Below are 19,877 nucleotides of genomic sequence, written 5' to 3'. Positions count from 1 at the left end.
GGACTAGAAGGTGCACATGGCAGGCCAGAGCTGGTGCTGGGGCCGTGGGAGTCCAGGCCCCAACAGGGTGCAGGGAGGATGCCAGCATGGACCAAGCACCAAGAACCCTGCAAGCTGCAGGCACTCCGCTGGATGGCTTAAGCTACGTGTCTGCAACCCATCCCAACTCTGCTCATCATGGTACCATGACCACTATCCCCTGGACAATAGGGAAATGCTGAAAAATACAGGATGGGGGTGGTGTGTGTGATCAGATCAGATTCACATTTGAGAAAGGAGCTCTGGCAGCTGGTATTGCAAGGACTGGAAGGGCAAGACTGGAGGCAGGAAGTCAGCAGGTTCCTGTCAAGATGATGGTGGCCTGCACAAGGGACTGGACCATTGAGAAGGAATACTGGGAGACTTAACTGCACCTGGGGTCCCCACCCCCACTTGCACCTTGAACTCAACTGTTAGACTATTCCAAGTGTGGTGAGACGTCTCTAGGTACCTGAGTCAGAAGTATAGCTGGGGGAGGGGAAGTTCAGCATTTCTCCAAAAGAGATGTCATTTCATCACTTTTCAAGGTAACATGTTGATAATTAAATTTGTTAAAAAAAGGTATTTGAGGAGGCGATGAGAAAGAGGTAGTGAGAGGCGTGGAAAAGGAGGTCAGAGAGTGATGGCAGCTTTCAGCCTGTCCTGTGGGTCCTTGGTAGGTGTGCTCCTCTGCCTCATAGGCTTGGGGTCTATGATCACAGCCTTTGAGTGTGACCTCCAGCTGGGCCCAACACCCCTAGCCAATTGTGTGCAGGGGCTCTGCCTGCCTGTGGACCCCATCCCACCCTCTTGCAGTAGGTTTTAATTAGAATTCAGGCTTCCTGCACTGAATTCCCTCTTGTCAGAATACCCTCCCACCACTTGAGGATGGCTTCTGGAATCTTAAGTTTGCCCTTCAGCACAGAGCAGCCCCAGCTTCATATCTCTCCTTTCCTGCCTCTCACAAGAGGGCCTCCGAGTCCTGCAAAGAACACAGGGCAGGCCAAGCAGGGTTCAGGACTGAGCTCAGACTGTCGGGAGCCTCTGGAAACATGGCCCCTCGACTAGGCCCCCATTAATGATGCCCAGGAAGGCATCCACTTGGGGTGATGTCTTCTGTCCTGCTGCATCTCCCTCACCTGGCTGGTAGCACCAGCCCTCGCTTGGTTGGTAGCCCCCAAAGACAGGCCATCCCTCTGCAGACACAGCACTGAGGGAAGCTGAGGATCCACCCTGAGGAAGGACAGTAGGGCCACCCTCTAGAACACCAGCCCCTCAGCTGTAGCTGCTCAGGTTTGTGGCCCTGGCCTGATGCCCCACATCTCATTCGCCAGCTAAGTTTGAAGGCAAGCTTGGCCTACAGGGTGCACAGCTGGCTCGACACATACCCAAGAGCCAAGCAGACTTTATTTCTGCTGCAGCCTCTGCTGATCAGGGTGTCTGTACTTCTCCACTGTCCCCCCTTCTTGGCCACCACAGTGGCAGCAGCTGTGGCCCATGGCCAACCTGTCAAGGTTCAGCGATGCTGCAGTCATAGCAGAAGTTGAAGTTGGTGGGGGGCGGGGGGATAGGAGGTGGCTGCTCAGGAATGGGCACGTTCTCCAGCTCCAACAAGCGCAACTTGGTCTCCATGGTCAGCAGCTGCTCCAAGTCTAGCCGTGTCTGCTCACTGCCCATGGGACTGCCCAGCAGGGTGCTCAGCCCATCTGTCCACAGGTGGAACTGGGGATAGAGCCAGCTCCATGAAGGCCTGCCAGTCTTCCCCTGCCCATCTGCCCAGCTCAGCCTGCCCAGACACTCACCTCCCGTTTAGAGGGGGCAATGAAGTTGAGGTGCGCCTCCTCCTCCCCATGGTCGTAGCTGACTGAGAAGGCTAACTCACAGAGGTCCTGAGGAGGCAAGGGAACCAGGAGCACTGAGCAGGAGGCAGGGCAGGACAGGTGGGAAGGAGCCCAAGCCTCTACTGCCCTCACCTTGTTCTGCTTCATGGAGCCCTTCTCCCGGACGTGGGGGCAGTCCTTGCCGGTCAGTAGTGCCCTGATGTCAGCCACAGCGACTGTGGGAAGGAGGCTGGGCTGACCACTGGGGCCCCAAGCATGCCAGGGCATGGGGTGGTCTGGAAAAGCAGGTGTCCTACCGCCGCCCCTGCCCTCCTTACGCTGCTCTGGGAGGTTCTCAGGGGCAGGTGGATTGGCTCCGTCCTCCACATCTCCATACTGCAGCACCTTGTGATTGGGGGACAGGCAGCAGAACCACAGCTTGTCTGTGGGCAGCAAGGCGGAGAGGGAAGGAGTGATGAGAGAGGGGCCCTGACCCCAAGCCAGCCACTCCCTGCTCCCGGCCCATCCAACGACCCTGGCGCCTCCGGCTGCTGATCTTGCGGAAGAGTGTCCCCTCGCAGAGGCGGAGCAAACGCTGCTGGCGGATCAGGCCCATAAGCTCTGGCTTCAGCTTCTCCCGAAGCTCCCTGGGTGGAAGAAAGGGGTTGCTGACTGGAACTGACCTGGGGCAAGGCCCATGGGCCACCAGGGAAAGTAGGGTCTGGGACTGGACCCATCCCCACCAACTCACAGTATGGCAGGGGCCAGCGTGCCCTCCTGGTGCAGCCGCTCAGTCTGCCGCAGTCGCAGCACCTCCCCGTAGTTGAGCGCATTCACCTTGGTTCGGAAGAGCTCCAGGGAGCTGGGCTTCAGGGCCAGTGTGCGGGCCAGCTGCTCCCGGACCACTTGCATGACCTGAGGCCACCCCAGGCTCAGTTCAGGGTCTGAGCTCTGGGCCCCTACCGGGCACAGCCCCCTTCCCTGGCCCAGGCCTCCCAGCTCCCACCCACCCACCTTGTCAAAGTCCTCCTGTGTGGCCCGCATCTCCTTCCAGGTCTTATTCAGCAGCTGGATGCTCACACAGAAGAGCTCATGGAAGCTCTGGTCTTGGCCGAAGAACATGGGTGAAAAGTCCTGGGCTGTTTCGGAGCCTGGAGCAGGGGGGCAGGAGGGGCTCAGGGAGAAAGTATGTGAAGCCCCTGGCCCTCTCTGCCCTTCCGTCCCCTGGTCCCAGACACATAGCCCAGTCCCACTCACAGGGCTCCCCAACGTGGAGCAGCTCACACAGCAGCACGGTCAGCTGGATACTGCTCCGGGCAAAGGGGCACTCATGCTTGTCCTCGCGACTGCTGTTCTCCAACACAAACTGGGGTGGTGGGAATAGAAAATGGGGCAGGAGTCACAGCTAAGCACATGGGGACCCTGCCTAGGCAGGCATCCTGCACTACCCACCCCTCTCTAACACTGACCCGGCTGTAGGCACTGGGTGCATGTCTGGAGAAGTAGAGCATGTTGTCCAGGGCCAACAAGCCAGGGGGCACGCGCTCTAGGTCTTGTGCGGGGTTGCTGTTCTGGAGGAAGCGGGACAGGCAGCTGAGGAAGGACCCCAGCCCTCTAGAACAACAGCAGTCCTGGGTTGAGGCAGGGGTGGGGAGCTGGGTGAGGGTCACTCACAGAGAAGCCCAGTTTGCGGAACTCGCGGGCACAAAGGGAGCGGCGACGGTCAGCACTCAGCCCAGCACTGAGGGACTCCCCTTCCAGCTCAAAGGCAGCCTGGCGCAGGGCCTGCAGCTGTTCCCGCTGCTCCTGAGGTCATTATTTGGGGGTGGGGGGGGTCACAATCATAGATTCAAGGCCAAGCTCCAGCTGCCCACAGCCTGTGTACCCCAAAGGCACCCACCTGGCTGTAGGGGTCCAGTGGCGTTCGCATGCGCGGCTCCAGCAGCCCCAGTGTAAGGGACTGTAGCACGTACAAGTGGTGAGCCATCTCGTCACCCATTGGTGCTGCACCGTGGATGATGTTCTGGAGGACAGCCAGTGCATAGTGTGAGCTCGGGCTCACTGGGAGAGGAGGAACTGGGGGAGGGGGTCTGCCTGTCCCAGTGCTGCCTACCTTATAGATGAACTGGCGAAGGTTTCTCTGCCACAAGTAGTCAAGCATGTGCTGAGGGTGGGTGGGAAGGGGGCTTAGATAATGTAATAACGTTACCATGAGCACCCACCCTGCAGGCCCAGGGTGGAGCACAGTGCTCACCAGCTACTGCCTCTCATCCATCCACCAGATGGACACCCACCTTACGTTCAACAGGGCTGGCCCCCTGCAGCAAGGCTGTCAGCAGTGCCATGGCCTTGGTCTGCAGTTGCTGGTTCATCCTGGGGCAAGAAGAGGGCTCAACTGGTCATCCAGAATATGGCTGCGCTCCCCTCATTGGTACCCCACCCCCAGCAACTTACACCTGTAGGTGCACCAGCAGCCTATCCATTGGAACCTCATTTTTGACCAGCTGGCCCAGGACAGGGCTGCTCAAGGTCACACTCTCCAGCAACCTGAGGGCCAGGGGCTGCACAGATGCATCCATCAGGTTCATGTTCACATAGCATACCACCTGTAAGAGGGGTAGGGGTTGTTGCCACCTAACCAGCATGGACGGCAAGTTCCTAACACCACCCCTCTGCCCCCTACCTGAGGTCCCTAGGAAAGCCCACCCACCTTCCTAACAAAGGGGATAGTGAGCGTCTCCCAGGACACCACGCCATGTTCCATGAGCTCCAAGAAGACTTCCAGTGCGAGGGCCAGCACCTCCCCTAGGCTGGAGGGACATCTGGGGCTGAGCAGGGCCAGACCAGGACCCCCAGCCCCACCATGTCCACCACCCACCACAGCCCAATGCTCACTCGTCCCCTTCCTCAATGATGGTGCCTAGCCTCTTTAGCCCATCACGGCTGATGACCTCCTGGGCAAAGATCATGTCGGGGGCCAGCAGGGTGAGGTGCTGCAGGGCTTCCCGGCGCCCTTCACGACTCCCGCTCTGCAGCCCACCCAACAGCTGCTCAGCCTCAAGGTCCTGGCAGGGGCAGGAGCAGAAGCAAAGGTGAGGAGGCTGGGTGGAGGTAAGGACTGGGAACTGAAGGTGTGGGAACCAGGGTGTCCACTAGGCAGAGCACTGCAAGGATGTGACTGGGGCCTCCAGACATGGGGCCTCCAGAGCTGGGGCAGAGGCACAGCGGGGCAGAAAGGAGGCAGAGCAGTGGGGCAGGGAATGAGGGTGGGTCCAGGAGGGGCATTACTGGGGCAGTGCTGAGGCACAGTATGCTGCCATTCTTGATCTCTGAGCGGTTCTGGAGAAGACAGCAGAAAAAGGAGAGAAGTCAGGAAGGGCTCTGAGGATTGGTTAATTGGGGTTGTCAACGAGGGAGGTTTTGGAACTCGGTGAAAGATCGCATTCCAGTAGGAAGAGGGAGTCTGAGGAATCGGGACCAGGAATCAGGAATGAGAAAGATCCAAAGAAGAGCGAGCACTCACATTCTCGGTGATGTATCTCCTGTGCCCATCAGCAAACTGCAGGGCATAGCGCTCAGAGTGAGCCAGGCTCCACCTGCAGGCAGAGGAGGCTCAGTGAGGCAGGTAAGGGGCGCCCCCTCCCTCCGGCCCTTCCCCCAGCCCCTGACCTGACAGGCCCGCACTCACCCGTCGCACACCTCCTTCAGCACGGCGGCCAGGGGCTTTGCCTGCAAGTGAAGAGGTCGCTCAGGAGGCCAGGAGTGGGGAGGAGTTGGGGAAGAACTTGGGGAAGGGGTAGGGCGGGCTGTTCCGAAGGGAAGGGAGCGACCCAGAGGTGGGTGGTAGGGTGGATGTTGGCCGGACTGGCTGGGTGACCTGGTCCAGCTGGATGAGCTGTGGGATGGCATCACGCTTCTGAACGGCGATCTTCACCACATCCCGTGGGGGTGCCATGGTCTAGCTGGGGTGGGGCGCCTCTACACTCCAAACCGTGCAACCTCCTGAGGAGGGCGCACCTGGTCTGGGCCCCTGGGGACAATTAGGGTGTCCTGCTGTCCGTGGCCTGAGGCCGGTGGCCCGTACTCGCTGCCCAGGCGCTCCGGGCCGTCGGGAGGGGGCCGAGGCTAGTTCCGGGTTGGAGTCCCGGTGGTAGGAGGCCCGGCGCCTGCCTGCCCCGCCCTGAAGAGGAGGCCCCGCCCCGCCCCAAGGTGAGGCAGGTGGGGGCGGGGAGGGCGGGCTGCTGGAGCGGCTACACCTTCCGTTCCAGCAAGGTGACCCACGCAGTCCCACCACCAATCGGGCAGTCCCAGGGAGGGCCCCCCGACAAAGAACCAGACCAGAGATAGCCTTAGGCACGATCTTTATTCACTTGGACTCTGTACAAATATTACAACTTCCTTTTGCTGCAAAAAGTATAAAAATAATCTTTATATAGGAATCCATTCATTACTGCAAATCTTTCTAAATCTCTGCAAATGGCTCTAAATGTGGGTAAGTGAATAAACAAGAGGGACTATAGGGCAGCGGGAGGTTGGGCCAATCCTCAGGGACTCACCTGCCCAGATTCCTAGCTAGATGCCTGTTTCTTCCTGTTAGCAGCCCTACCACCACCTACAGGTTGTCTGGGCTAAGGGTGAGGCAGAAGAGGGGCACAGAGAAGACCAGGAGGAGCTGTAGGGTCAAGGGGTGGGGAGAAGTGAATGAGCCTAGAAGTGATGCTGGCAAGTGCCCAACTCCATCCCAGCTGCCCTCCTGGGAGGGGAGGAGCTGGCAGGAACAGGGCAGTGGGGGTTGGACAAGCTGCCCTACAGGGTCAATGTGGGTCCTCATTCTGTGACACTAGGTGGCGGCAGAGCCTGGGCTCAGGGAGGGCACAGGGAGCACACAAGGTGGGGGAAGGGTCCAGAAAAGAAGAGGAAAATATTTTGGCTCCCGCCATGGAGGGAACTGAGCCCCTTTCTCCTGCTCTCCCAGCACAATAGAGAGGTGTCAGTGCAAGAGTGGGAGCTGTAGCCAGAACTGTGCAGTAAGGGAACACTGGGGAAGCCAGGAGTCTGTGGTTCTCAAGCTGTGGAGGGGTGAGGTGCGTGGAGGTCCCCAAGCAGCCCTCAGGTTAGACAGTCTGTGTCCCAGCCACAAAGGGCATCCTCATCAGTCAGAGGTTGAGAACAGGCACATCAAAGAGGTCACAGACACCTTCACTCTCATCCAGGTTGTAGATGTAATCGTGGTCTCCAGGGGGCGGAGAAAGACGGAGAAGGGGGGCAAACACTGCAGAGAGCACCAGACTGAGGCCTGGGGCCAAGGTCCCAACCAACAGCCACCCAACCCCCATGCCACACCCACCCCCCCACCTTCCTAGACCACTTACCCCCACCTTCCTGGGCCACTCACCTTCTGAGGACATCAGCTCCTCGAGCAGCTCTGAGCTCATACACTCTGGGGAAGAAGAGCTTATTTACACTTCTGGCTCTTGCCCCTCCTCCACCCACTAAAGCCCATGAAGGGAACTCCCCAATCAGGAACTTTTACACTTGTCCAGATACCAACCACAACCACAGGCCCTCAGAATGGCAGGAAAACCGCCGTAAGACCCAATAAACTGTGCCCTTTCCCCATCCCCTAAAGAGGAATACAGCCCTACCTCGTGTAGGATCAAAGATTTCTGACAGCTCTTTGGGGAGTTCCAGAACTGAAAGACAAGAAAACCATGCTCAAGGGCACAGAGATTCAGCCTCATGTCCATTCTAGCCCCCAACTTCCTCAGATCCTACAACACCCACCCTGGGGCTCCACACAGCTAAAGAGATGGAGGCCCTGTCCCAAGCCAACTTGGCTCTGTCTGTCAATCACCCTTGCTGACCCAAATTCCTCAGTTCTGAACCCAGGGTACCAGAGGCTCATTGCAAGTGACTACTATAGCCCTTCTAACTCAGAAGCAGAAGGGCAAGTGGACTCCCTCCCTTTCTGAGCTCAGCACGCATACCCTCTCTGATGGAGGATCCCTGTCTAACACAGGATGCTGTCTGCTGGATGATGCCCTGCCTGTCCGTCCCCACCCTTACTGAGTACTTCCTCGGTGCTAGGCTCAGATACCACATATGAGCAGGGTTACCTGGCAGAGGAGGAGGCAGGCACTTCAACAGGGGCTAGTGCTACAGGGTGATAACCCTGCTACAAAGATCTGACCAGGAGGATGCACACGTAGAGCAGGAAAAAATGAAGCAGGAGAGGAGTGCTGGGGCCGCATCACAGGGATGTCATGTGCTAGGCTTAAGAGGCTCTGGTTTTATCCAGCAGGCCTTCGGAAGCCACTAAAGGTACTTTTGGAAACAGAAATGCCAGTCAGGCTGTGTTTCAGACAGAGCCTTATCAATTGAGATGAAGAAAATGCTGAAGGATTTACGATAGAGGTGGCTGGCAAAGATCCTTAGTGTTGAGGATATAAGAGATGTCTGGGATAGAACTTACTTAGCTGATGTGATGTGGGGAGCAGAAGGAGGAGGGAGAAGAAACTGGAACTAGAAAGCAAGTGCAGTTGAGAACACGTGGGAATGAAGTGCCCATTGGATGTGCAGAAGGCACGTGGACACAAGTCGGGGATCCAGGCAAAAGACCTAGGAAAGACGGAGGCTGGGGGTGCATTTAGCCCCCTGCAGGTGTGGAACGGGACAGAGACCTGGGAAGCATCAATGTTTAAGGAAGTGCCAGGAAGAGGTCAGAAGGGAAGCCAGTGAGAGAAGAGCCAAGAGCTGGCATCACTAAAGCCACAGGAGAAAAAGCATCAATATGGAGCAAGAAACCATCAGAGCACATCAGTCCTGAAAGCTTCTGGAGCTGGCAGTCCGGGCTGGGCAACTTATCACAAGCATGGGGTGTGGGGTGGGTGCAGAGGTCCTGACTGCTGCAGCCAGGAGGTGACTAGGAGACTGAAATATAAAGTGGAGTGGAGATGATGTTTTCAGAGTCCAGGCTCAGAGACAGGGAGGTAAGAGAGGGGTACACAGAGGACAAGGTGTCACTCAGTGAGGAGAGAGCGGTGCCTACAGACTGAGAAAGAGTCCTGGAAAAAGCAAACACTCAGGGTGCCAAATGGAGATGGGACTCCAGGCAGGTAACATCACTGCTCCTGGGAAGGTGCTGCCCATTTTTGAAGCCTGAGGGCCATACCACAGCCCCTTCTCCAACAGAGCGCTTTCGCCTTCCTAAGACCTGCGTTTAAGGGTGGCGGGCAGGGCTTGAGTGAGGGGCCAGGGAATTGTGTCAGACCAGTAAGGGGGACAGAGGGCCACCAGCACCGAATCCAGAGGCCAAGCTCCTCATTCTGGCTGGCAGAGCTCCAGTCTAGGCAAGGCTGACGGCAAGGGCTAGCCCTTGTGCTGGCCAGTTCTGGCAGAGGAGATACAAGAGCTGAGTTTCCAGCCCCCATTCTGTTTCTGACACAGGACTGGCTGAGGCTGGGCTCTCCCCACTCCCGTGGGACAAGTACTCACCGCCTGTGGGGTCTGCCTTGATGGGCTCAAAGGAGGTAGAAGGGTTGGGTCCAGATGAACTGCTATTGCTGCTGCTGCTGCTGCTGCTGCTGCTGCTGCTGCTGCTACTGTCCAGCAGAGCCGAAGACTGCAGTGGCCGGATGTCCAGTGCTGTCGGGCCCAGCGGGAGTGGGCTGAGCTCACTACTGTCCTTGCTATCGGCTCCAGGGCCACCACTCACTGTAACCACACACCCCAAACCCAGTCACTTGGGGGCAGAAGAGGGATATTGAAGCTGGCTGTGACAGAACACACAGCCAACATGACTACAGCCCTGGCTCCCAGGCCCAAGGAGAGGTGGGCACTGCCAGTCATCCCTGAAGAGGGAACCTGAAAGGAGGCACTTAAGTGGAGACAGCAGCATGAGGCCCGTGAGAGGGGGAGACTCATGGACAACACGGCTGCTGTGTCCACACTTCGGGAGGGGCTGTCGGGGCAAGTGAGACATAGGTGGATCTGGGGGAAAAGTGCCACCACTAATGCCCTTTCACTCAGTCCGATTCCCTGTTAAAAAGGGCTCCCTTGTCACAATAAGGGAAGGTCAGCTGGGGGCCAGGAAAAGGACAACCCCCACAGGGTCTCTTCCAGCTCTGAGTATAGCAACCCAGAGATCCCTCCTGTCACCAGGTGCTTGTCATGTCTCACCTGTGATCTCAGCTGCTGGACTGGCCATCCCTTGGGCTTCAACGCTGCCAGGGACACAGGTCGTGGAGGTCACCTGGGGACTGCTTGGGTGTGAGGCATCCTGGGGCAGGGCCACAGCAGGTTTGGGCAGAGGTGGAGAAGTAGAGACAGCAGGCGGGCTCTGGAGCAAATCTTCAGGTGGTGGCACAGGCACTGCCACAGGTGGTGAACTCCATGCCTCCTTGTTCACGAGCAGCACCTCGATGGGGCCACTCACACTCTTCAAATGAATCTGGTACTTCTTCTGTCCATTGAGGCCCTGGGGGTGTGGGACAGAGGATGGGGGGCAGGTGGAATTGGAAGCAGGCTTGGCTCATGCCTGACCCTGAGCCAGTGTCCTCTCCCACCCCAGGCTGCCCGTTCTCCTAGATAACCCAAAAGCTCAGGGCTCCCCCCACCTGCCCCACCCTGGACTTATCAGGTTCCACAGCCAGCATCCACCCTCACCCAACCCCGCCTGCCTGAGCTGAGCACCCACCTCTGGGATGGGCACCTCCAGGCTGGTGCCAGACGGAGCCCGGATGGCCAGGAGGGTGTCTCCTAGAATACCAAGGATGGGTCAGGGCCCAAGGGCTCAATCTGAGTCAGGAATGGGGGTTCCTGTCCTTTGGAGCAAGGAAGGAGTCATGGTCTCTGAGGGGCTAGACAGTAGGCGTCACCCATCTCCCACAGTGGCTGGGGCAGAGAACTAGAGCCTTTCTCCTTCCAAGAGCCCAGGGGTCGGTAACCAGAAAATCTGGATTGAAACATGTGGAGCAAAAAAGTTGCTGGCCATGGGCATCACACATCCTCAACTGAGGGCTGCTCCCTAGGTGTAGGTGTTCTGGCCAAGGCCAACAGCCCTTCCCCAGAACCAGTCTGAGAGATGAAAGATGGAGAATGAACAGTTCCTGAATCCACAATGCAACTATACTAACTGCGGGTTAGAAGTGGGCATCATTGCCCCCTGAATACAAGCATGCATGAACGCACGAATGAGCATGCGCACACTTTCCTCCTTATGCTCACCACACCTAAGAAGCCAAACCCGAGGCACAGAGTAGGCAGGGAACTGACCCAGGGACTCAGTCCAAGATTCCTGTAACCTCTCAGTAAGGTTAGCCTCCACAGGGTCCCAGTGACACTCAAATCCACAGCTTACCCTGCCTGATCCCTCTTTGGGAAGGCCCCCGGAATTCTCTTAAAACACGGAATTCTCTTTGGATACTGAGCCAATAGCTCAGGACCACGGCTCAGCCTAGCGCCACCCCCACCTCCCCCTCCCGCTCAGGGTCTGCTCACCAGCAAAGCATCTGCAGATGTCCTCATGAGTCACGTAGGCCAAGGTGTGGGGGTTAAGGAGAACAGCTGATGCCCTGCCTATGATGACAGATGGTAGGTCACAGAGAACCAAGCTCTTTAGCAGTTACCTAACACACAAACCCTCAGAGAAAGTCCTGGGGCTGAGGGTCTAGGTGGAAAGGGATCACAGGTAGGGAAGGGACTCTGAGAGAGAAGCGGGAGGCCGAAACCTGGCCAGGAGCTGCAGGACCACCCTCTCAAGAGGGATAGGGCCCACTCCACCACAGAACAAACCCAGGTGGATTAGAGGGCCCCTCGCCCACGCCCCAGGAACAGGAACCGCCAGGAGGATATCAGCTGTTCTGCACGTCCTCAGTAACATTCCGGATGCTCTGCTGCACCCACACTTTGTGCTGGTCCAGTTCTTGCTCTCGCTGCTGCAGCTCCTCGATCTCTGCCTTGAGCTCAATCAGCTTGTCCGCAATCTCCCGGGTATTGCAGCCAGGCCCCACGCCCCTGAGCCCAGGGAGAGAGGCTCAGAGGGACTGTCAGAAACTCTGCATCTCATGGTCCCTGCTCTCTCCTGCACCCTCCACCCTCTCACCCAACACTTCTGGGTAGGAGAGCCCATTACCCTCCCAGGTGCCCCCACTCACTTCCACTGGATGCTATTCTTGGATTTTTTCTCGATCAGCCCAATACCTTCCAGCACGTTGGTGATGTCGTAAATCCGCCGCTTCTGGCGCACAGCTAGGGTGTCAGCTGCCTGGCAAAGAGAACAGAGGAGTGGATGCTCAGTCCCACTCTCAGGTGTACTCTCAGCTACCCTGACACCTGGTCTGTAGCAGTCTGGAGAAGTACGGAGTCCTAACCCACCTCCCAGCCATTACAGTAGCTTGGGACCGCGGGGTGTGAAGAGGTCTGGCTCAAGCTGAACTCATGTTCTGACGCTCTTTTCGCCTGGCAGGGAGGGCCACGAGGATCAGCACCTGCAGCCCCGACACTGACACATAGCTGACACCCAAAGGCCTCAGCCGAATGAACTAAACAGCTCCAGGCCTCCCACTTGTGAGAACGCACACGGATGGCGGCCTACTCTCTGAGGACTCCGTTGGGCCGCCCAGGGGGTTCCCGCTACCTGCCCAGGCCTGTTCCACCATCCCCCTCTGCTGCCCCTTAGCCCGGGCCGCACCAGCTTGAGGTCAAGCACGCCGTCCTTGGCCTCCTGCAGAAGCGACACGAACTTGGTTGTGAGAAGTCCCAAGCTCTTCTCGTGCCGGCTTGGGGTGCCCGGGGGCGGCGGCGCCTGTGGCCCGACCTCCGCCATCGCGCCCGCCCGCCGCCTCCCCTAAGCCAAGCCAGGCCGGCGCCGCCGCCACTTCCGCTTCCGTTCCTCAGAGCCCAGCCGCCGGCGCCAGCGTTGCTGCTTCCGCTTCCTCCCCGCGCTCCTAGGGAACCCGGAGGAATTCCTCTCTGCAGGCATGGCCGCAAAACTTCGGGGACCATCGGCAAATGTTCAACCACCTAAAAAGACGAAAACAACCCGGGGAACTCGGGCGACAGGACGTTATGCGAAGGCATGTGGAGGAAGTCGGTGGGCAGCCTGGCAGTAGAGAAAAAGGAGCCACCGAAATCCTCCTGGATGGCCAGCCTGCCCCAACACCACTAACTCTGCCCCAGCTCCCATTTCAGGAGAGAGGACCACGCTGGCAAATGAACCCCATGTATTTCCCCAATCCTGCTCCTATAAGCTACCCCACCGTCTTGGGGTCACCTACCCTGTTATTGTACCTCACTTCCTGCCAAACAATAAGCACTAACTACATCTGGCTTGTCCTCTTGTCTCCAAACCCACCCCTTCCCTGATCCCAGCCTAGCTTTTCTCTTGTCTCCACAATGCGGTACTCAGAGGCCACAAAATTATAACCACTGTCCAGCCAATGCTGACATGTTCACTGATGCGGACATATATGTAAAGCACTTAGAGCAGTTTCTAGCATGTAGGAAGGATTATGTGTTTGCTGGTATCATTTTGTTATTTTTAACATTTTTGTTATTTATTATTGTTTATTTTAGGTCAAGTTCTCTGGGAAACAGACTTTGACACAGGGATCTGCCTGCAGGAAGTTTACTGAGGGTCCACACTTGTAAGACAAGCAGAATTGGACAGAGAAGGATTTAAATTGCAATGCAGTTATAATAGAAGCCTCTCACTGACCAGTAGAACTCCAGCCAAACCTGGCAGGGAGGACCCAACCCCACCATTCCCACCTTTCTTGCCACATTCTTCCCCTAACCTACCCAGAAGGGCTCATACCAGTAGGAAGTGCTAGCTGTATTTTGTCCTTGACTGTGGAATCCACTTTAGGCCCTGGAGGAGCCAGGGTTGAGCCCATCCTACTAGGAGCTCTGAAAGTGGGGTGGCCCTTCCGAGACATTCCACATCCAGGCAAGGGCACTGGGCCTTTGTAACCCAACATTGACAGAGAGACTCAGCTGTGAGACCTCAGTGGCCTACACTCCTGACAGCTAGGGGAACAAGTGCCTCTCTTGTAAAGGATGGATTTGGGTGGTTACTACCTTGTATTCCCTTCTATGGCCCCCTTTAACTCTCAAGATAAACTGCTTTCATAGCCCTTGAACCTCTCCTGCCATCACCCACCACATACATTCTTCACAACAACGTGTGATCTCTCACTGCTCTGCAAAGGTATACACCTTCCTCTGAGTGGCCTGTCAACCCAGTTTTTATACTGTGATGTTGTTTTCATCCATACTTGCACACCCGACTCTCCACCCCAGGATGGGGCCATCTAGTGCATGTCTGCTCTGAGCACTAAGAGGTCCTGGGTAGACTGGTCAAGAATCAATAATCACAGGGAGTACACAACCTCCTTCCCCCAAGGAAGTGGGGCCCAGCCCTCCCCACCCCATCACATAGTGCAGATGTTTTTTCCTGTTGGGAATAAAATGCCAGAGACTCAGCTTCCTTCCTTCCTGCACGTGGTCTTGGGGAGGGAGGGATCTTGGAGGGAGGAGGGGGCTCCTGGGCAGGGAGGTGGGACAGAGGCTTCCTTGGGAAGAAGAATTCTGCTGCATGCTGAGGTGTGGGCCAGAGCCACCCAGGCGCTGTGAGCTAGTGGAGGGAGTGCCCAGCTCTGCTGTAAGCTCCGGGGGAGAGGGCCATCTTCAAGGCCAACGCTGTTTGTGGAGGAGGGAGAAGTGGAAGCCTGGTCAAGCCTGGTGAGTTCCATACCAAACTGTCCTCTGCAACTAAGAGCAAGAGAGGGGTCCAGTGGGAGACCTGTGCCTGCCTTCTTCACTTGGCATCTTAAGGGACAAAACTGAGAAATCCAGCAAGAGGCTTCCCAGGTGCCTCTCCATCACACCGGCATCCTACCTGCGTCCCTCTCATTTCCTGAGGAGCCTAGGCAGGAACCTCCCTCCTTCTTCTCAGGGAGGTCTAGAGAGAACCTCCAGCTCAAAGGTGCATCCACTCTACCTGTCTAACCCAGACCCTTGCCCAGACTCCTACCTTGGATCTGGCTCCTCCAGGACCTAAAATGGACTCCACAGCCAAAGACGAAATGCAGCCGGCACTTCTTCCTGGTATGAGCCCTTCTGGAAGAATTGGGGGAGGGATGTGGCAAGAAAGGTGGGAATGGTGGGGTTGGGTCCTCCCTGCCAGGTCTGGCTGGAGTTCTACTAGTCAGTGAGAGGAGTGGACTGCCCTGGGAGCCAGACTGAGGAGCAGGAAGGGGAGCAGGGTCAGCAGCTGCTTCCTTCAGGCCCTGCCCAACTGACATGGCTGCCCAGGCTCTTCCTGCCCAGGGCCTGAGTGGCCAGAGCAGGAGAGGGCGGAGCAGCTGGCCCGGGGTGCAGCACTCAAGTGGGCCTCAGGCATCTTCTACCGGCCAGAGCAACTGGCCAGGCTGGGCCAGTACCGCAGCCGTGAGGTTCAGCGTACCTGCTCCCTGGAAGCACGCATGAAGGTGGGCATCGGGCAGGGGCAGAAGTGCTGGCGGTGGGTGGGAGAACTGGCCAGGCCTCACTCCGTCCCTCCCTTCCACAGTCAGTGGTGCAGTCATACCTGGAGGGTGTGAAGACTGGTATGTGTCAGCTGGCCCGGGCCCTCGAGGCTGTGCAAGGAGCACGTGAGGCCCTGGGCCAGGCCCATGGGTTGCTCCAGGGCGTGGCTGAGGATGTACAGATTCTAGAGCCCTTGAGAGAGCAGGTAGCCCAGCACAAGCAACTGCAGGCCCTGTCTCAGCTGCTGCCCCGGCTGCAAGCAGGTGAGTGTGCAGGGGCCCCAGGCTTCAGCCATCCGACAGTTAGTCAATAAACACTCACCAAGGGGCTGGGGCACTAGTAGAGATTACATGGAGGGACACACCAGGGTCTCCCAGAGAGTAACTCAGGCTTCAGATGCATATAAAGCAGGGTGCAAATTAGCTTACTCTGAGGTTCCTGAGCAAGGAATGTCTGAGACAGGGCTGACACCCAGTCAAGTGGCTCTGGCTACCCTAACTGTTAAATTGAAATAGTTTCCTAACAGGGAGGGTGAATAGCCACTAGAATCATCCTGTGGTTCCTCCCCATCCTTTCTCCAGGATCCCTGACTTCCTTATGTTCCATCAACTCAAGGGTTTATACCTGGCGCATCAGCCTCTAGACCCTTCCCTGGTCCTTTCAGATTGGCCAGTGCTCTACTGTACTGGGTATTTTTTTTATTGTTTAATAAGACTAAATTTATTCAATAACCTAGTGAAGTCTCCTGTACTGGTTATTAAATACTTTACACATCACTGCAGCCCCAGGGCCTCAGCATCTGATCCTGTACCATGGTACAGGTGGGAAGGCTGAGACCCAGGGCTGTCTTCTCTGCTCCCTCCTTAGTGCCGGCTGCAATGGTCCACACACAGACCCTGATTGATGCCCATCAGCTCTTGGAGGCATATGTGAGCCTTCGGGATCTGGAGCAGCTGCAAGAGGAGACATGGGCATCTCTGGGGGGGCTGGAGTTGCCAGTCTTTGAGGGGCTGGGCCCTCTGGCTGAGGCACTGGGCCAGGCTGTGGAGATGGCTGCAGGGGCTGCAGGGCAGCTGGCACGGGAGGACCCAGCCCTGTTGGTGGCTGCTGTGCGTGTGGCAGAGGTGGAGGCCGGCCGTACAACCTCCCTTGAGCAGGCCCCTCGGGACTGGCGGCAGCGCTGTCTGCGGGCACTAGAGGAGGGCCTAGAGCGGGTCCACTTTGGGACACCTCTGCTGCCTGGGCCAGGGGCCCTAGCAGGGTGGCTGGAGGCTCTGCGGGTGGCTCTGCCAGCTGAATTGGCCACAGCTGAGGCACTAATAGCACCCTGCTGCCCACCACACTACAAGGTGGTCCAGCTGTGGGCCCATACCCTGCACAGTGGCCTGCGTCGCTGCCTGCAGCAATTCCTGGAAGGGCCTGAGCTGGGAGCTGCTGACGCCTTCACCTTGCTGCACTGGGCACTGCATGTGTACCTGGGGTCAGTGCTCTTGGGGCAACAGGAAGTGGGTGGATCAGAAGCTGGGGGCTCATTGTGACATTGGGCTGCTCATCACCAGGCCAGAAATGATGGGGAGTCTGGAACTGGGGCCTGAGGCTGATGTGTCTCAGCTGGAGCCCCTCCTAACCCTGGAGAATATCGAGCAGCTAGAGGCAACGTTTGTGTCCAAAGTCCAGGTGAGTAGTGGGGGCCCAGGTCCAGAGAAGCTCTGCCACCAGCTGTGTGACTGTATCTGTGGAGTCACATGTCTACCTGTCTTTAGCAGGGCCAGTACCCTGCTATGCCCGGCTACATTCTGCTGCCCCTCGTCCCTTCCCCCAGGCAAGCGTGGTGCAGTGGTTGCAGAAGGCACTGGATGGGGAAGTAGCTGAGTGGGGTCGAGAGCAGGAGCCTGACACAGACCCATCTGGCTTCTACCACTCACCAATGCCAGCCATCGTGCTGCAGGTAGGTGGGAGGTGGCAGCCAGGAGGGCAGCCCTTATTAAAAAGGGGGTGGCGGGCAGGGCTAGGACTCTACTGATGGCTGCCCATCCCTGCCTGTAGATCCTGGAAGAGAACATTCGAGTGACCAGCCTGGTCAGTGAGTCACTGCAGCGGCGGGTGCATAGCATGGCACTGTCAGAACTGGGAGCATTCCTGAGGAGGTCTGCCATGGCAGTGGCCCACTCCCTACCCCTGGCCCTGCTCCTGGGGCAGCCCAAAGGGGCTCTGAGTGAATAAGGCACATCAGTGGGAAAAGGCTCTTCTAAACAGTGCCTTGGGTATCTTGGAGGTGGGGCCAGAGTACTCAAGAAAGGGATTTTTAGGGCTCCAGAGTTACAGCAAGTATAGGAGCCGCTTCTGCTCTCTGCAGCTTCAATGATGCTTTGATCCGATTCTCCCGAGACCACCTCAGAGGGGAAGCAATGGCCCCTCATTATGTGTCCTACCTACTGGCTGCCCTCAACCACCAATCAGCGCTCAGGTACCAGAAGGCTCCCACAGATCCCCACCTTCACTAATCCCTGACTGAACACCTGTTAGGTATGGACTCAGCCTTCACTAGGCCATTGGGAACTTTGCAATCACATAGCCCTGTTGTTCCAATCCCAGTTCTACTAATTACTATCTGTGTGACCTTGGGCAAGTTACTCAATCTCTTTTTCCTCATTAGTATTATACGGGTAATAATGAGACATTATGAAAATCACATTAGATGTAAAGTACCTACCACAGTTCCTAACACATAGTCTCATGCATTCATTTATTCAACATATACTTCCCAAGTCCTACTCTGTGCCAGGTAATGTCTGGGGTTACAGTTGTGAAGAAAACAGAAAAATATTCCCAACCCTTTGAGTCTTATAGTCTTTGAGATGAGGCAGAGAGGGCAACAAATAAGTTGCTGATCATTACTCCCTCCGGACTGGGATGAAGTGACTCCGCTTATGAATGAGGGAACAGTAACCAAAAGACTGGACTTCCTCAAGGTCATACCGCGAATTAGAGGCAGGTCCAGCTGGATTGAGCCCACCACTCTACAACCCCAGACCTTCAGAAGTGCAGGGAGTTGACTTTCTTGTTTCCGAGAGAGAGAGAGAGAGAGAGAGAGAGAGAGAGACAGAGAGAGACAGAGAGAGACAGAGAGAGACAGAGAGAGACACTGACTCAAACACTCACTCACTTACTTACTTCCGCCACTAGGCGGCGCCCAAAGCGGCCAGACCAGAGAGGGCTGTGAGGGCCTTGGCCTTGGTCCTGAAACCGTACTTTTGATTGGTCCAGCTCCTCAGTGTCCGTCTTGCAGCCCGACGGAGTGGCTTCGGGGACCTTGACTCCGGTGGAGGCAGCGCTGGACGACTTGCAGAGGAGGATCTGCCGACTGGTGTTGGAGGCGCTGCTGGTGGAGCTTCAGGTGAGGCTTCAAGTGGGGATGGGGGTAAGAGGAGATTAAGCGTATGAATGAGAGTCTGCGGGAAATGCCGGGTCTGGATCCTCCTTCCAGCCCCGTCTCTGTTCCCCCTCCTCCAGCCCCTGTTCGCTACTCTGCCCTCGCGCCGTTGGCTGTCGAGCCCGGACATGCTGGACGATGTGTGCGAGCGGACAGCGCTCTTCTGCCGGAACTTCTGGCGTGTTCGGAATCCCGCGTTCCAGGTGTGTTGGATAAAGGCTAGTGAGGGTGGAGCGCCGGTGGGAAAGGCGTCCTGGACCCACCTGATCGCCCTCCCTGCAGGTGCTCCTGGCCGAGGCAGAGCGTACTGTGGTGCTGCAGTACCTATGTGCGCTGATGCAAGGCCGCCTAGTGTGCCGCGATGCGGATGAGAGGAACCAGGCAGCCGAACGCCTGCAACACGATGCTGCCCAGCTTCGGGATCTTTTCCTAGATTTGGTGAGAGTTTGTTGAGCGAGCAGACGGGCGGGAGTCTCGGTGGTTGGGTGGGAGCCAAGGGCTGACTCAAGACCTGCCCCAACGTGTTCAGGGCCTGGAAGACAGAGTTCAGTGCGCGTCGGTGCTGCTCATCTTGCGGAAGCTGCTGAACCTCCGAGACCCCACGATGCTTGGGCTCGAGGTAGCAAGCCTCCGGCAACAATTTCCCGACGTGAGGTACGCAAATAGGGGCGAAAGAGAAAAGGAACCTGGGAGGGATGGGTCGGGGCTGACGCTGCTCCGTGGTGCCCCCCTAGCGAGGATCACGTCTCCGCCCTCTTGGACCTGCGCGGGGATGTGTCCCGAGAGCAACGCCTAGCCGCACTCAGCTCCCTGCAGGACGGCCCGCAGCCCTCGCCCCCCGCGGGTCGCCGCGCACTTTTCAGCCTTGTGCCAGCACCTACGCCCTCTCCATCCTCCTGCATCTTCTCAGGGACCTGTGCCTGACTCCCAACTACCCGAAGAATAAAGCTACACCCGCCGTACGCCTGAATTGTGTGTTGGGGAAGGAGGGGATGAAATAAAAGTGTCCGCGAAAGTTAGAGGGTCCCCAGCAGGGAGACGCCTAAGGTATCCTAAGTCTAGTTCTGATACACGGGATC

The 19,877-nt window shown here is 57.2% G+C and overlaps 3 protein-coding genes across 5 annotated transcripts; 1 reads left to right on the top strand and 2 right to left on the bottom strand.

Annotated features, from left to right (window-relative positions):
* Positions 1 to 1,407: 1,407 nt before the first annotated feature.
* On the bottom strand, positions 1,408 to 6,011 carry ELMO3 (engulfment and cell motility 3). 3 transcript variants are annotated; one of them, XM_090259474.1, is made up of 20 exons: positions 5,716 to 6,011; positions 5,527 to 5,567; positions 5,362 to 5,434; positions 5,127 to 5,177; positions 4,734 to 4,903; positions 4,549 to 4,648; positions 4,293 to 4,444; positions 4,133 to 4,211; positions 3,952 to 4,002; positions 3,739 to 3,861; positions 3,513 to 3,644; positions 3,308 to 3,409; positions 3,096 to 3,204; positions 2,853 to 2,989; positions 2,590 to 2,753; positions 2,373 to 2,485; positions 2,177 to 2,281; positions 1,992 to 2,074; positions 1,821 to 1,907; positions 1,408 to 1,740 (listed from the first exon to the last, which is right to left on the bottom strand). In XM_090259474.1, exons 1-20 carry the CDS (start codon positions 5,791 to 5,793, stop codon positions 1,528 to 1,530), a joined length of 2,163 nt encoding a protein of 720 aa, XP_090115600.1. In that variant the 5' UTR covers positions 5,794 to 6,011; the 3' UTR covers positions 1,408 to 1,527. The 3 variants fall into 3 exon arrangements, with proteins under 3 accessions (XP_090115600.1, XP_090115602.1, XP_090115601.1); XM_090259476.1 differs by lacking the exon at positions 3,308 to 3,409; XM_090259475.1 differs by lacking the exon at positions 5,127 to 5,177.
* A 171-nt stretch (positions 6,012 to 6,182) lies between these two features.
* On the bottom strand, positions 6,183 to 13,065 carry E2F4 (E2F transcription factor 4). Its single transcript, XM_090261220.1, has 10 exons — positions 12,529 to 13,065; positions 11,993 to 12,102; positions 11,691 to 11,852; positions 11,337 to 11,380; positions 10,534 to 10,595; positions 10,017 to 10,314; positions 9,333 to 9,551; positions 7,484 to 7,531; positions 7,234 to 7,278; positions 6,183 to 7,110 (listed from the first exon to the last, which is right to left on the bottom strand). The coding sequence occupies exons 1-10, from the start codon at positions 12,661 to 12,663 to the stop codon at positions 6,995 to 6,997; spliced, it is 1,239 nt and encodes a 412-aa protein (XP_090117346.1). The 5' UTR covers positions 12,664 to 13,065; the 3' UTR covers positions 6,183 to 6,994.
* A 1,336-nt stretch (positions 13,066 to 14,401) lies between these two features.
* EXOC3L1 (exocyst complex component 3 like 1) lies at positions 14,402 to 19,760 on the top strand. The gene is made up of 14 exons (XM_090261221.1): positions 14,402 to 14,579; positions 14,852 to 14,945; positions 15,153 to 15,328; positions 15,409 to 15,628; positions 16,233 to 16,845; positions 16,925 to 17,042; positions 17,188 to 17,313; positions 17,412 to 17,512; positions 17,722 to 17,832; positions 18,633 to 18,762; positions 18,879 to 19,001; positions 19,081 to 19,236; positions 19,328 to 19,452; positions 19,533 to 19,760. The coding sequence occupies exons 2-14, from the start codon at positions 14,900 to 14,902 to the stop codon at positions 19,720 to 19,722; spliced, it is 2,235 nt and encodes a 744-aa protein (XP_090117347.1). The 5' UTR covers positions 14,402 to 14,579; positions 14,852 to 14,899; the 3' UTR covers positions 19,723 to 19,760.
* Positions 19,761 to 19,877: the final 117 nt, after the last annotated feature.

The sequence above is a fragment of the Furipterus horrens genome, unplaced genomic scaffold (assembly GCF_987537825.1).
Source record: "Furipterus horrens unplaced genomic scaffold, mFurHor1.1.pri manual_scaffold_13, whole genome shotgun sequence".
Classification (NCBI taxonomy): Eukaryota; Metazoa; Chordata; class Mammalia; order Chiroptera; family Furipteridae; genus Furipterus; species Furipterus horrens.
The sequence above is the reverse complement of the archived record's forward strand: the minus strand, read 5'-3'. Positions and strand labels throughout refer to the sequence as shown.

Excerpts from the sequence above, each read along its gene's own strand:
- EXOC3L1 (XM_090261221.1), top strand. The coding sequence starts at position 14,900 with ATGGACTCCACAGCCAAAGACGAAATGCAGCCGGCACTTCTTCCTG. Across the intron at positions 15,629-16,232 it reads GCTGCCCCGGCTGCAAGCAG|TGCCGGCTGCAATGGTCCAC; the intron begins GTGAGTGTGCAG and ends CTCCCTCCTTAG. Across the intron at positions 17,043-17,187 it reads CGTTTGTGTCCAAAGTCCAG|GCAAGCGTGGTGCAGTGGTT; the intron begins GTGAGTAGTGGG and ends CCCTTCCCCCAG.
- ELMO3 (XM_090259474.1), bottom strand. The coding sequence starts at position 5,793 with ATGGCACCCCCACGGGATGTGGTGAAGATCGCCGTTCAGAAGCGTGAT. Across the intron at positions 3,645-3,738 it reads CACTGGACCCCTACAGCCAG|GAGCAGCGGGAACAGCTGCA; the intron begins GTGGGTGCCTTT and ends TAATGACCTCAG. Across the intron at positions 1,908-1,991 it reads GCTCCATGAAGCAGAACAAG|GACCTCTGTGAGTTAGCCTT; the intron begins GTGAGGGCAGTA and ends TTGCCTCCTCAG.
- E2F4 (XM_090261220.1), bottom strand. The coding sequence starts at position 12,663 with ATGGCGGAGGTCGGGCCACAGGCGCCGCCGCCCCCGGGCACCCCAAGC. Across the intron at positions 10,596-11,336 it reads CATCTGCAGATGCTTTGCTG|GAGACACCCTCCTGGCCATC; the intron begins GTGAGCAGACCC and ends TTGGTATTCTAG. Across the intron at positions 10,315-10,533 it reads TGGAGGTGCCCATCCCAGAG|GGCCTCAATGGACAGAAGAA; the intron begins GTGGGTGCTCAG and ends CCACACCCCCAG.